We start from the raw sequence: 13,399 nt of genomic DNA on the forward strand, positions 1-13,399 counted from the left end.
ATGCAATCTCAAAAAAGACAGAATGATCTCTCTTCATTTCCAAGGCAAACCATTCAATATCACAGTAATCCAAGTCTATGCCCCAACCAGTAATGCTGAAGAAGCTGAAGTTGAACAGTTCTATGAAGACCTACAAGACCTTCTAGAACTAACACCCCAAAAAGATGTCCTTTTCATTATAGGGGACTGGATTGCAAAAGCAAGAAGTCAAGGAACACTTGGAGTAACAGGCAAATTTGGCCTTGGAGTACAGAATGATGCAGGGCAAAGGCTAATAGAATTTGCCAAGAGAACGCACTGGTCATAGCAAACACCCTCTTCCAACAACGCAAGAGAAGACTCTACACATGGACATCACCAGATGGTCAACACCGAAATCAGATTGATTATATTCTTTGCAGCAAAGGATGGAGAAGCTCTATACAGTCAGCAAAACAAGACCAGAAGCTGACTGTGTCTCAGATCGTGAACTCCTTATTGCCAAAGTCAGACTGAAATTGAAGAAAGTGTAGAAAACCACTACACCATTCAGCTATGACCTAAATCAAATCCCTTATGATTATACAGTAGAAGTGAGAAATAGATTTAAGGGACTAGATCTGACTGACAGACTGCCTGATGAAATATGGACAGAGGTTCATGATATTGTATAGGAGACAGGAATCAAGACCATCCTCAAGAAAAAGAAATGCAACAAAACAAAATGGCTGTCTGAAGACTCCTTACAAATAGTTGTGAAAAGAAGGGAAGTGAAAAGCAAAGGAGAAAAGGAAACATATACTCATTTGAATGCAGAGTTCCAAAGAATAGCAAGGAGATATAAGAAAGCCTTCCTCAGTGATCAATGCAAAGAAATAGAGGGAAAAAATAGTATGGGGAAAACTAGAGATCTCTTCAAGAAAATTAGAGATACCAAGGGAACATTTCATGCAAAGATGGGCTGAATAGAGCACAGAAATGAAATGGACCTAACAGAAGCAGAAGATATTAAGAAGAGGTGGCAAGAATACACAGAAATGTACCAAAATGATCTTCATGACCCAGAGAATCATGATGGTGTGATCACTCACCTAGAGCCAGACATCCTGGAATGTGAAGTCAAGTGGGCCTGAGGAAGCATCACTACGAACAAAGCTAGTGGGGGTGATGGAATTCCAGTTGAGCTATTTCAAATCCTGAAAGATGATGCTGTGAAAGTGCTACACTCAATACGCCAGCAAATTTGGAAAACTCAGCAGTGGCCACAGGACTGGAAAATGTCAGTTTTCATTCCAATCCCAATGAAAGGCAATGCCAAAGAATGCTCAAACTACCTCACAATTGAACTCATCTCACATGCTAGTAAAGTAATGCTTAAAATTCTCCAAGCCTGGCTTCAGCACTACATGAACCATGAACTTCCAGATGTTCAAGCTGGTTTTAGAAAAGGCAGAGGCACCAGAGATCAAATTTCAACATCTGATGGATCATCAAAAAAGCAAGAGAGTTCCAGAAAAACATTTGTTTCTGCTTTATTGACTATGCCAAAGCCTTTGACTGTATGAATCACAATAAACTGTGGAAAATTCAGAAAGTGATGGGAATACCAGACCACCTGACCTGCCTCTTGAGACATCTGTATGCAGGTCAGGAAGGAACAGATAGAACTGGACATGGAACAACAGATTGGTCCCAAAGAGGAAAATTAGTACATCAAGGCTGTATGTTGTTACCCTGCTTATTCAACTTCTATGCAGAGTACATCATGAGAAATGCTGAGCTGGAGGAAGCACCAGCTGGAATCAAGACAACTAGGAGAAATATCAATAACCTCAGATATGCACCTTATGGCAGAAATTGAAAAAGAACTAAAGAGCCTCTTGATGAAAGTGAAAGAGTAAAGTTAAAAATTTGGCTTAAAGCTCAACATTCAGAAAACTAAGATCATGGCATCCAGTCCCATCACTTCATGGCAAATAGATGGGCAAACAGTGGAAACAGTGGCTGATTTTATTTTTCTTGCCTCCAAAATCATTGCAAATGGTGATTACAGCCATGAAATTAAAAGACCCTTACTCCTTGGAAGGAAAGTTATGACCAACCTAGATAGCATATTGAAAAGCAGAGCATTACTTTGTCAACAAAGGCCCATCTAGTCAAGGCTGTTTTTTCCAGTGGTCATGTATGGATGCGAGAGCTGGACTATAAAGAAAGCTGAGCGCAGAAGAATTCATGCTTTTGAATTGTGGTGTTGGAGAGGACTCTTGAGAGTCCCTTGAACTTCGAGGAGATCCAACCAGTCCATCCTAAAGGACATCAGTCCTGAATATTCATTGGAAGAACTGATGGTGAAGCTGAAACTCCAATACTTTGGCCACCTGGTGCGAAGAACTGACTCATTTGAAAAGACCCTGATGCTGGGAAAGATTGAGAGCAGGAGGAGAAGGGGACGACAGGATGAGATGGTTGGATGGCATCACTGACTCAATGGACATGGGTTTGGGTGGACTCCGGGAGTTGGTGATGGACAGTGGGGCCTGGCGTGCTGCCGTTCATGGGATCGCAAAGAGTCGGACACAACCGATTGACTGAACTGAACTGAACTGAGAACTATAGCTGGGGAGGCAGCCTCTCTGAGAGCTCTGAGGAACTGCTCTGCTGAAGAATGGCTTCCAGCGCAGCCCTACACCTCATACAAACCAAGCTCACACATCAACACAACAGGATGTATTCCTTCAAGGTTTCAAAAGAGACAGACTTAGTACATAGTGAGTACTTAGTGAGACAGCAGGACTCTGGTGTCTAGGAAAGGAACTTATCTTCCAGGGAGTGTTAACACGGACACCATGAGAAGAGCTTTGCTCATTCTAATCTTCAAAACAGATTTTCTTCACCTCAATGGTTAAAGCAGATGAGCTTTGAGGGTCTGACAGGCTGTCTTAGCTCACACACAGTTCAGGCTGAACCATGGATGAGCCAAAATGACTTCCCCATTCCTTAATATGTGAACATCCTCTCTATCACAAGCAGATAAAAATCTTAGAACCATACGATCCAGCAATTCTATCTGAGGATGTACCCAGAAGAATTGAAACCACACCCTGGAAGAGATACCTGTACACTCATGTTCATAGCAGCTCTATTCACAATATTTAAATCACGAAAGCAACCTGACTATCCATTTACCAAAGAATAGGTAAACCAGATATGGTATATACTAATAACAAAGTATTATTCAGCATTTAAAAAGAAGAGAAGGGACTTCCCTCGTGGTCTAGTGGTTAAGAACCTTCCTTGCAATGCAGCGGATGTGGGTTCAATCCCCAGTCAGGGAACTAAGATCCCACATGCCCCAGAGCAAGTCTGAGAGCTGCAACTAAATAAAGCTTGCCAGCTGCAACAAAGACTCAGCACAGCCAAAATGTTTAAAAATGTTTTTTTTAAAGGGACTATAACATAAGCTATAATGCAAATGACCTAGTGGACATTTTAGTAAGTAAAAGAAGTGTGACAAGAAATGACAAATACTATATGGTTCCATTTAAATGAAGTAAGTGGTCATATTCATAGAGACAGGAAGTAGAGTGGTGATTGACAGGAACGGGGAAAGAAGAAAGCGGACATTTTATTGAATGGGTAGAGATTCAGTTTTGCCAAATGAAAAAAGCCCTGGAGTTTGGTTACATAAAATGTGTATGAACTTCACATGGCCAAACTGCACACTTAAAGATGGCTAAAACTGTAAATGTAATGCAATATGTATTTTAAGATAAAAGAAATTCACAACCTCCCCTGAGGGTAACCACTGAAGAGTTAAGAGCTGATACCAACAGAGCAGATGCTCCCCACCCGCCCAACCCCATCCCCACCCGCCCAGCCCCATCCCCACCCCAACAACCAGAGGTGAGGGCTGTCTTCTGTGCTCAGGACTCCCTGCTTCAGTTCTTGGAGATGTCTTAGCTCCAGCCTTGCAAGGCTTAACCTCAGCCTCCCTGACTGACCCAGTACTCCAGGCTCTGCTCCAAGGACCCAGTAAGTCTCGGGTCACCCTCTCCTGTAGGAGACTGGGCACTGAGTTCACATCCTCCCACAGAGACCTCTGCAACTCCAGAGTGCAGTAGGGTCAGCCTGGCTCCAGACTGAGGGTGGAGAGATGCATTTTTTAGTTGAAAGGAGGAGGAGGTGAGAACTTTTGTGTTTGTGAAAGAAGGGTTAGGGGTGGGGGTTTGGATCCAGTCTGGAGGTTGAGAGACTCTTTTTAGACTGATGTTCAAATGATATGAAAGAATACCTTTAGGACAGGGGGAAGGGGAAGTTAGGGAGTTTGGGATGGACATGCGCACACTCCTGTACTTAATATGGATAACAAACAAGGACATACTCTAGACACAGGGAACTCTGCTCAATGTTATGTGGCAGCCTGGATGGGAGGGGAGTTTGGGAGAGATGGATACATGTATATGTGTGTATATATATGTTTGGTTGAGTTGTTTTGAAGCCCACCTGAAACTATCACAACACTATTTTTTATAAACTTTTAATAAATTTTTTACAAAATTTTATTATTATAAACTTTTATATAGGGTTTCCGTTACGTGAATCACTGATTTCAGTCTCCTGTATACTGTTGGCCCTCCAAATTTATGGGTTCCTCCTCTGTGGATATTGGGGCAACTGTATCAATGTGAACAACTGCGGATTTTGGTATGTGTAGAGGACTACTGCATGGTACTGTATATTAAGTCATTTTTGGTTTTTCTACTCCTAGGAACTCTGTAAAGCTAGCTCTATTATTTATCATTGGCAGCGATTTCTTAAATGGTTGTAAGATACTCATGACATAAATTAACCTTCTTAACAATTTTAAGTGTACAGCGGGGGAAAGAGAGGGGGGTGCAGGTTGAGGAAGTAACACTGAATGTATACACTGTCATGTGTGAAATAGCTAGCTAATAGGAAGCTGCTGTGTAACATGGGGAGCCCAGTCTGATGCTCTGTGATGACCTAGAGGGGTAGGATGGGGGGATGGGAGGGAAGGTCAAGAGGGAGAGAAACACATATATAGTTACAGCTGATTCATGTTGTTGTACAGCAGAAACCAACACAACATAGTAAAGCAGTTATCCTTCAATTAAAATTTTTTTAAGTATACAGTTCAATAATGTTATGTATATTTACATTGTTGTGCAGCCAATCTCTAGATCATTTTTCATCTTGTAAAACTAAAACTTTGTCCCCATTTTATGATAACTCTCCGCTTCACCCTTCACTCCAGCCACTGGAAAACCACCATCCTGCTTTCTGTCTCTATAATTTGATACCTCTCAGAAGTTCACAGAAGTGGAATCACGCAGTGCTTGTCTTCTTGTTATTGGCTATAGGTTGCTTAGCATCATATCCTCAAGGTCCCTTCATGTTGCAGCACACATCAGAATTTCCTGTCTTTTTAAGGCTACATAATATTCCATCGCATATATAGACCACATGGTGCTGATCCATTCTTTCATGAAAGAATATCTGGGTTGCTTCCAACTTTCAGCTATTGTGATAATACTCTTTTGAACACGAGTGTACAACTATCTCTTTGAGATCCTATTTTCCATTCTTTGGGGTATACACCCATAGGGTGAATGGATCATATGGTAAATCAATCCACTTTTAGCTTTTGGAGGAACGACCAGAGCAGATGCACCATTTAACATGCACAAGGATTCATCAGCAGAACATAATCAAGAAGAAAATGGAGGTCCATAGAAGTGAATGACTTCTTCCAAGACACAGGGGTGGTGAGGAAGCCAATATTCTAATAACATTCTCCTGGGTTCTTAACCTTGCTCTTAACCAAAATGCTGAGGTTGGACTTAAGAGTATTGGAAGAGAGAGCCCCCTGAAGGTAGCTCGTGGTCACTGGGTCATCCTAGCCCTGCAGAGCCATGTGGTGAGGAGACATTTCAGGCCTCAAAGGAGCAGGAAACAGAGTCCTGTCATTTCTGATTCAGAATGAACGTTGGTCCCCCCTCCCTCCAAGCAGTTGGGAGACCTCTCTGGTTTGATGCAATGACTGAGCTAATCTAGAGTCTGTCCTACCTACAAATTCCATCTCTATGCCCCAAAGCAGAGTTCTTATTTCATGTCACTCTGCAAGCAAGGAAACAGGAAGCTCTCAGGTTTCAGGATCCTTGGTGAAAAATTATGCAGAGTCTGAGCTCTTTGATTACCAAGCTCCTAAAACAGTCACTTCACAAGTATCAAAGAGGGGACGAAATAATGATGATGACAATTTTCCCTGCATTATACAGGAAAGGAGGGCAAAGGTGATATGTAGTTTGTGAAAACTCAGAAATATTATTATGTTGCAGAGCTGGTTGATTTCAATTAAAAAATCATATTCTTAACCATTCATTTATTCAACCATTCATTTATTCATTCATGCATGCTCAGTCATGTCTGACTTTTGGCGACCCCTTGAACTCCTCTGGGGTTCTCCTCAGAGACCCCGGGCTCCTCTGTCCATGGATTTTCCAGGCAAGAGTACTGGAGTGGGTGCCATTTTGTCTTCTGCATCCCCTGCATTGGCAGGCGGAGTCTTTACCACTGAGCCACATGGGAAGCCCGTCTTATCCACTCAACTTATACCAGTTAAGCAGCTTCTGTGTGTCAACACTGCATTTGAGGCTTTTTCTTCCCAAGAAGCAGAAAACGTATCTAGGTTCTTCAGCTGGTCTAATAATTAAATTGATGTGAGACAAATCAACAAATTTACATGCTTATGTATGTGAAATTGTGAAAGTCACTCAGTCGTGTCCGACTCTTTGTGACCCCATGGACTGTCCATGGAATTCTCCAAGCCAGAATACTGGAGTGGGTAGCTGTTCCCTTCTCCAGCGGATCTTCCTGACCCAGGAATCAAACCAAGGTCTCCTGCATTGCAGGTGGATTGTTATGTATGAGAGCCCCATAAAAACTTGAGGCTCAAGAGAGTCAAGCAAGGGAGGCTTATATGGTATCATGAGTTTAACAGAACAAGGGAAGAATCTGGGGCTTCAAAGAGGAGGAAGACAGCTCAAAGGAAGATGGGGAGAGCAAACGCTTGGTGAACAAATGTTTGCCACTCCAAGCAGGGAAGACTTTCTGAGATTAAAAAGTTCTCTCCGGTAATAGCTCTCTTCCTGGCTTAGGTCCCCTAATCCAATTATTTTGAGCAGTTAAGGCAGAGGCAAAGAGCTTCTCCAGAGTCTGCTGGGTCTTAACTGCCTTCAGCTTAAAACAGTCTACCCACCAAAGGGGTACATTTGGGGAGATAGAATCCACTCCATCTCACTTTCCTTCAAGCAACATTTCCAGTAATTTTGAATCATATTAAAAGATGTATTTATGTTTAAGGAACCAAAGCTCAGACACAGAGAACTTGATCAATATGTCCTTTAACCACCTGCTCCCCATCACTCCATTGCTCCATGGAATTGGACTTCCAGGATCAAGGGCAGATGGGGCTTTTTTTTAATTAAAGTAGTGTTGCTTAAAGCCTCTTCCCTGATAGCTCAGTTGGTAAAGAATCTGCCTGCAATGCGGGAAACCCTGGGTTGATTCCTGGTTTGGGAAGATTCACTGGAGAAAGGATAGGCTGAATTTCTGCTATACGGATTCAGTGATGCATATATACGTACACATCCTTTTTCATACTCTTTTCCACCCTGGTTTATCACATAATATTGAATAGAGTTTCCTGGGCTACACAGTTAAGACCTTGTTGTTTAAGATGGACGTTCTTAATGACTTTGTGTCTTGCATTCCTCAGCAGACCGTAGCCTCCTCAACTCCATCAAGGATGCTGCGTCAATATGTTCGCCAACTTGGTCAGAAGCTGGTGTACAGGCGGCCACTGGAGCCCATAGAGGAGTCTGAGAGTCCCATGGCTCATCTAAACACGCTGGACCTGGTGGGCTTCGGTGTGGCCAGCACCTTGGGAGCAAGTGTGTACATCGTGGCTGGTGCAGTGGCCAAATACATAGCTGGACCAGCAACCATCATCTCCCTCTTGGTGGCCGCCCTGTCTTGTGTGATGTGTGGGCTCTGCTATGCAGAGTTACGGGCCCAGGTACCATGCTCTGGTTCTGTGTATCTCTACAGCTATGTCACCATGGGACAACTGTGTGCCTTCATCATTGGCTGGAACCTCATCCTATATTTAGTCATTGGTGAGATGATGGAGTGGGGGAAAGTGTGGATCTTAAGATCAGGAAGCGAGGTGGGAGGAGGGTTGGGATTTTCTCTCATTCACAGACACTTTGTTATCTACCTTGTTGAGGAGGAGGCTACCATTAGCAGGAAAACCCCACAACTTCATTGTACTCAGCTCTATTCCGTTTCCTTAAATGATGATCCAGGAAACCAGAAGGAAAGGGGACTGTAGGGAGTGGGTGAGAGGGAGGCGTGGCCCAAGGCTCATCCATTCACCATATTGAAGTTTTGGGTCAGCTGCTGTCTTCGTGGGATTTTCCTTTACCACGTGATTTAAAATTTTCAGCTCTCATCTCCCAGCCTCCCTAGTCCCACTTCTCTGTGTTCTTCTCTTGCTTAACATTGATCTCCTCCTAATTATACCAAATAGTGAGACCTATTTTGTGAGTTATTTGGGTCTGCCCTTTCCACCCCAGGAGGAGAAACTCTTTGAGATTAGGTGCTCTGTCTTTCTTTCATAATATATCCCATGGCACATAGTCAAGAATCAATTTATGCTTGTTAATGAATATTCTTCTGCCTCTGCAGGCACTGCCAGTTTGTCCAAAGTGTGGAGCATCACCTTTGACAGCCTGATTGGAAACCACATCTCTCAGGCATTAGAGGGGACCTTCTCTCCGTATATGCCCTCTTTCCTGGCCACGTTCCCAGACTTTGTTGCTCTGGCCCTGTTGCTGGTGATGATCGGTGAGAAGGGGACAGAGACAGGATGAGAAGAGTGGGGTGTGGAGCAGGAGCTGGGGAGGGAAATGCTTGGGTGGCAGAATGAGGGGGGTTAGGACTGGAAGGAAAGGTGGCAGGAGGGGAGGACACACACTGCTGTTTTTCTTGGCACTGTTGACAAATTGGGCTGGATCATTCTCAGTATGGGGGGCTGTCCTATGCATTGTAAGGTTTGTAAAACATCAGTGTTGGGTGTGGAGTAGCAAACATTCCCAGCCTTTACTCACTAGACACCACTGATGCCCTCCCTGCCCCCAAACTCTGACACCAAAAAAGCCTCCAGACAGTGCCAACTGGTTGGGAAGCAAAATCACCCCCTCTGAGAATCATTGACTTAGACCAACAAGCTTCTTCCTCTGTACTGAGATCAAAGATTGCTTTGTTTTTCAGTTGAAAGGAAGTCCTCATAGCATAAAATTAATAATTTTATTATTACCTCCCAGCTTTATTTAGATATATATCACATACAGCACTGTATAAGTGTAAGTTATACAACCTGATGATTTCATAGACATGTATTGTGAGATACGAAATCAACCATCTGAAAGTGTACGATTCAGTGGCACTTAGTACATTCACCATGTTGTGCAACTATCACCTCCATCTACTTCCAAACATGTTCATCTCCCCAAAAGAAAGATTGCTCCTGGTACCTGCTGAGCAGTCAGTGTCCTCGCCGCCGTCTGCAACTTCCCGCCTCTGGCAACCATTAGTCTCCTTTCTCTTTCTATGGATTTATTTATTTTGAGTGTTTCGTATTCCATCTATCTCATAGGAGTAATGTTTCTGGGCTCTTATGCATCACCCCTGGTCATCAAAGTGTTCACAGGCATCAACATTTTTGTTCCAATCTTCACGATCATCTCTGGCTTCATTAAGGGAGACCTGCACAACTGGCAGCTCACAGAACAGGACTATACACTGAACACATCCGGATCCAGTGACATCTATAGGTTAGGAGGCTATGACCCTTGGCCAGAGTAATGCTTGTGAAGTGGGGGAGGGGCAGTGCAGAGCTGGGAATACGGTAGGAACCAGAGAGATCTGGGCTGGTGAGTCCACATGATCAGATGATGGGGGTGCTAGAGCCCAGGACTTGTGGAATGAAGGGAGGAATCCAGTAGAGATGACTGAACTCACCCCACCCATGTTCTTCCTCATCCCTTCTCTCACCATAGCTTGGGCCCTCTGGGTTCCGGAGGGTTTGTGCCCTTTGGCTTTGATGGGATTCTCCGAGGAGCAGCTCTGTGTTTCTACTCATTTGTTGGTTTTGATGGCATTGTCATGAAAGGTAACATGGTTATTGTGGGTCCCATCATGCGTTGGGCACAGTTTCAGCTGCCTTGGGAACAGGGGTTGGCAGATGGTTAACCTGCTTTGGAAGATGCAAGAGGAAAGGGGATTTTTTTCTTCTTTTTGCTTTCACTCCAGTGTGTTTTCCTGACCCAGTACTTCCACACACCTGCAGGGAGAGAAGCCCGAAATCCTCAGCGTTCCATCACTTTGAGCATGGTGATCTCCATCTTCATCGGCTTTTTGGCGTACTCTGGTGTCTCAGCATCAGTCACCCTCATGGTGCCCTACTACCAGATTCATCCTTACAGCCCCTTACCGCAGGCTTTTCTCCACGTTGGGTGGGACCCGGCCAGATATGTCATGGCTGTTGTCTTCTTGTGTGCTCTTTTATACAGGTCAGTGCCATGGTTTTCTCCCTGACTGTCAGATTCTCAGGCATCTGTCCATTGGTATGAGGGACAAGAGAGCAAGACACCTTACTCCATGTAAACAAGGGGAGAGATGGCCTAGTCTATCCCTCTTCTCTATGTCCCCACACGTGTTTCCATTTTCTCTTCCAGCCTCCTGGGCACCATGTTTTACATGTCTCAGTTGATCTGTGCAATGGCCAAGGACGGGCTCCTTTTCCGGGGCCTTGCCCAGATCCATGCCCGCACAGGCACCCCTGTCATGGCCGTGATGTCTTCTGTAAACCTCGCAGGTGAATACATGAAACACACTCCTTCTCCAGTCAATTTCCTAACTTGGATATTTCTAGTGAATTCTCACCCACTTCTCCACCTTGTTTGTGCCTTCATTCTAGCCATGATGGCATTACTCTTGGACCTCCGACATATTGTGGAACACATGTCAACTGGGATGATATTTAGTAACATCCTCGGTACTTTTTCTGTGCTTGTCCTCAGGTGAGGCTCCACTATACCTAGGCGGGGGGCCTTGGACCCATGGCGGTTGATGGGGAGGTAATTGTCTTCTGGTTTAACATTGCTTTCTATATGTTCTGGTCTGCTTAAGGGAGGAGAGAGATGAATAGATTGTCTGATGTTGGTTAGTAGTTCAGTTCAGTTCAGTCACTCAGTTGTGTCCAACTCTTTGCGACCCCATCGACTGCAGTATGCCATGCCTCTCTGTCCATCACTAACTCCCAGAGTTAACTCAGACTTATGTCCATTGAGTCGGTGATGCCATCCAACCATCTCATTCTCTGTCATCCCCTTTTCCTGCCTTCAATCTTTCCCAGCATCAGGGTCTTTTCAAATGAGTCAGTCCTTCACATCAGGTGGCCAAAGTATTGGATTTTCAGCTTCAACATCAGTCTTTCCAAAGAATATTCAGGACTGATTTCCCTTAGGAGGGACTGATTGAATCTCCTTGCAGTCCAAGGGACTCTCAAGAGTCTTCTCCAACACCACAATTCAAAAGCACCAATTGTTCAACACTCAGCTTTCTTTATAGTCCAACTCTGACATCCATACATACTACTGGAAAACCATAGCTTTGACTAGACAGACCTTTGTTGGCAAAGTAATGTCTCTGCTTTTTAATATGCTATCTACTGCTGCTGCTAAGTCACTTCAGTCGTGTCTGGCTCTGTGCAACCCCATAGACGGCAACCCACCAGGCTCCCCCATCCCTGGGATTCTCCAGGCAAGAACACTGGAGTGGGTTGTCATTTCCTTCTCCAATGCATGAAAGTGAAAAGTGAAAGTGAAGTCACTGAGTCGTGCCCAACTCTCAGCAACCCCATGGACTGCAGCCTACCAGGCTCCTCCATCCATGGGATTTTCCAGGTGCCATGTGCCAAGCCATTGCCTTCTCAGATGCTATCTATGTTAGTCACTAAAAAGCCTCTTGATGAAAGTAAAAGAGGAGACTGAAAAAGTTGGCTTAAAGCTCAACATCCAGAAAATGAAGATCGTGGCATCCGGTCCCATCACTTCCTGGGAAATAGACAGAGAAACAGGGGAAACAGTGGAAAGAGTGTCAGACTTTATTTTGGGAGGCTCCAAAATCACTGCAGATGGTGACTGCAGCCATGAAATTAAAAGACGCTTACTCCTTGGAAGAAACGTTATGACCAACCAAGATAGCATATTCAAAAGCAGAGACATTACTTTGCTGACTAAGGTCTGTCTAGTCAAGGCTATGGTTTTTCCAGTAGTCATGTATGGACGTGAGAGTTGGATTGTGAAGAAGGCTGAGTGCTGAAGAATTGATGCTTTTGAAGTGTGGTGTTGGAGAAGACTCTTGAGAGTCCCTTGGACTGCAAGGAGATCCAACCAGTCCATTCTGAAGGAGATCAGCCCTGGGATTTCTTTGGAAGTAATGATGCTAAAGCTGAAACTCCAGTACTTTGGCCACCTCATGCGAAGAGCTGACTCCTTGAAAAAGGCTCTGATGCTGGGAGGGATTGGAGGCAGGAGTAGAAGGGGATGACCGAGGATGAGATGGCTGGATGGCATCACTGACCCGATGGGCATGAGTCTGAGTGAACTCCAGGAGTTGGTGATGGACAGGGAGGCCTGGTGCGCTGCAATTCATGGGGTTGCCAAGAGTCGGACATGACTGAGTGACTGAACTGAACTGAACTCTGCATAGAAGTTAAATAAGCAGGTGACATTATACAGCCTTGACATATTCCTTTTCCTACTTGGAACCAGTCTGTTTTTCCATGTCCAGTTCTAACTGTTGCTTCTTGACCTGTATAGAGATTGCTCAAGAGGCAGGTCAGGAGATCTGGTATTTCCATCTCTAAGAATTTTCCTCAATTTGTTGTGATCCACACAGTCAAAGCTTTGGCATAGCCAATAAAGAAGAAACAGATGTTTTTCTGAAACTCTCTTGCTTTTTCCATGATCCAGTGGATGTTGGCAATTTGATCTCTGGTTCCTCTGCCTTTTCTAAAACCAGCTTGAATATCTGGAAGTCATGGTTCATATCCTATTCAAGCCTGGCTTGGAGAATTTTGAGCATTACTTTAGCAGCGTGTGAGATGAGTGCAACTGTGTGGTAGTTTGAGCATTCTTTGGCATTGCCTTTCTTTGGGATTGGAACGAAAACTGACCTTTTTTAGTCCTGTGGCCACTGCTGAGTTTTCCAAATTTGCTGGCATATTGAGTGCAGCACTTTCACAGCATCATCTTTCAGGATTTGAAATAGC

General features: G+C 44.2%; 1 protein-coding gene across 1 annotated transcript in view; it reads left to right on the plus strand.

Annotated features, from left to right (window-relative positions):
- Positions 7,808 to 13,399, plus strand: part of LOC102174328 (cationic amino acid transporter 3-like) — a 29,701-nt gene continuing 24,109 nt past the window's right edge. The window contains exons 1-7 of the mRNA XM_005692937.3: positions 7,808 to 8,177; positions 8,749 to 8,907; positions 9,719 to 9,896; positions 10,122 to 10,234; positions 10,412 to 10,634; positions 10,800 to 10,939; positions 11,042 to 11,144. Coding sequence (XP_005692994.2) covers positions 7,808 to 8,177; positions 8,749 to 8,907; positions 9,719 to 9,896; positions 10,122 to 10,234; positions 10,412 to 10,634; positions 10,800 to 10,939; positions 11,042 to 11,144 — 1,286 coding nt within the window. The remainder of the gene's footprint in view (positions 8,178 to 8,748; positions 8,908 to 9,718; positions 9,897 to 10,121; positions 10,235 to 10,411; positions 10,635 to 10,799; positions 10,940 to 11,041; positions 11,145 to 13,399) is intronic.

This window comes from Capra hircus, chromosome 18 (assembly GCF_001704415.2).
Source record: "Capra hircus breed San Clemente chromosome 18, ASM170441v1, whole genome shotgun sequence".
Taxonomy (NCBI): domain Eukaryota; kingdom Metazoa; phylum Chordata; class Mammalia; order Artiodactyla; family Bovidae; genus Capra; species Capra hircus.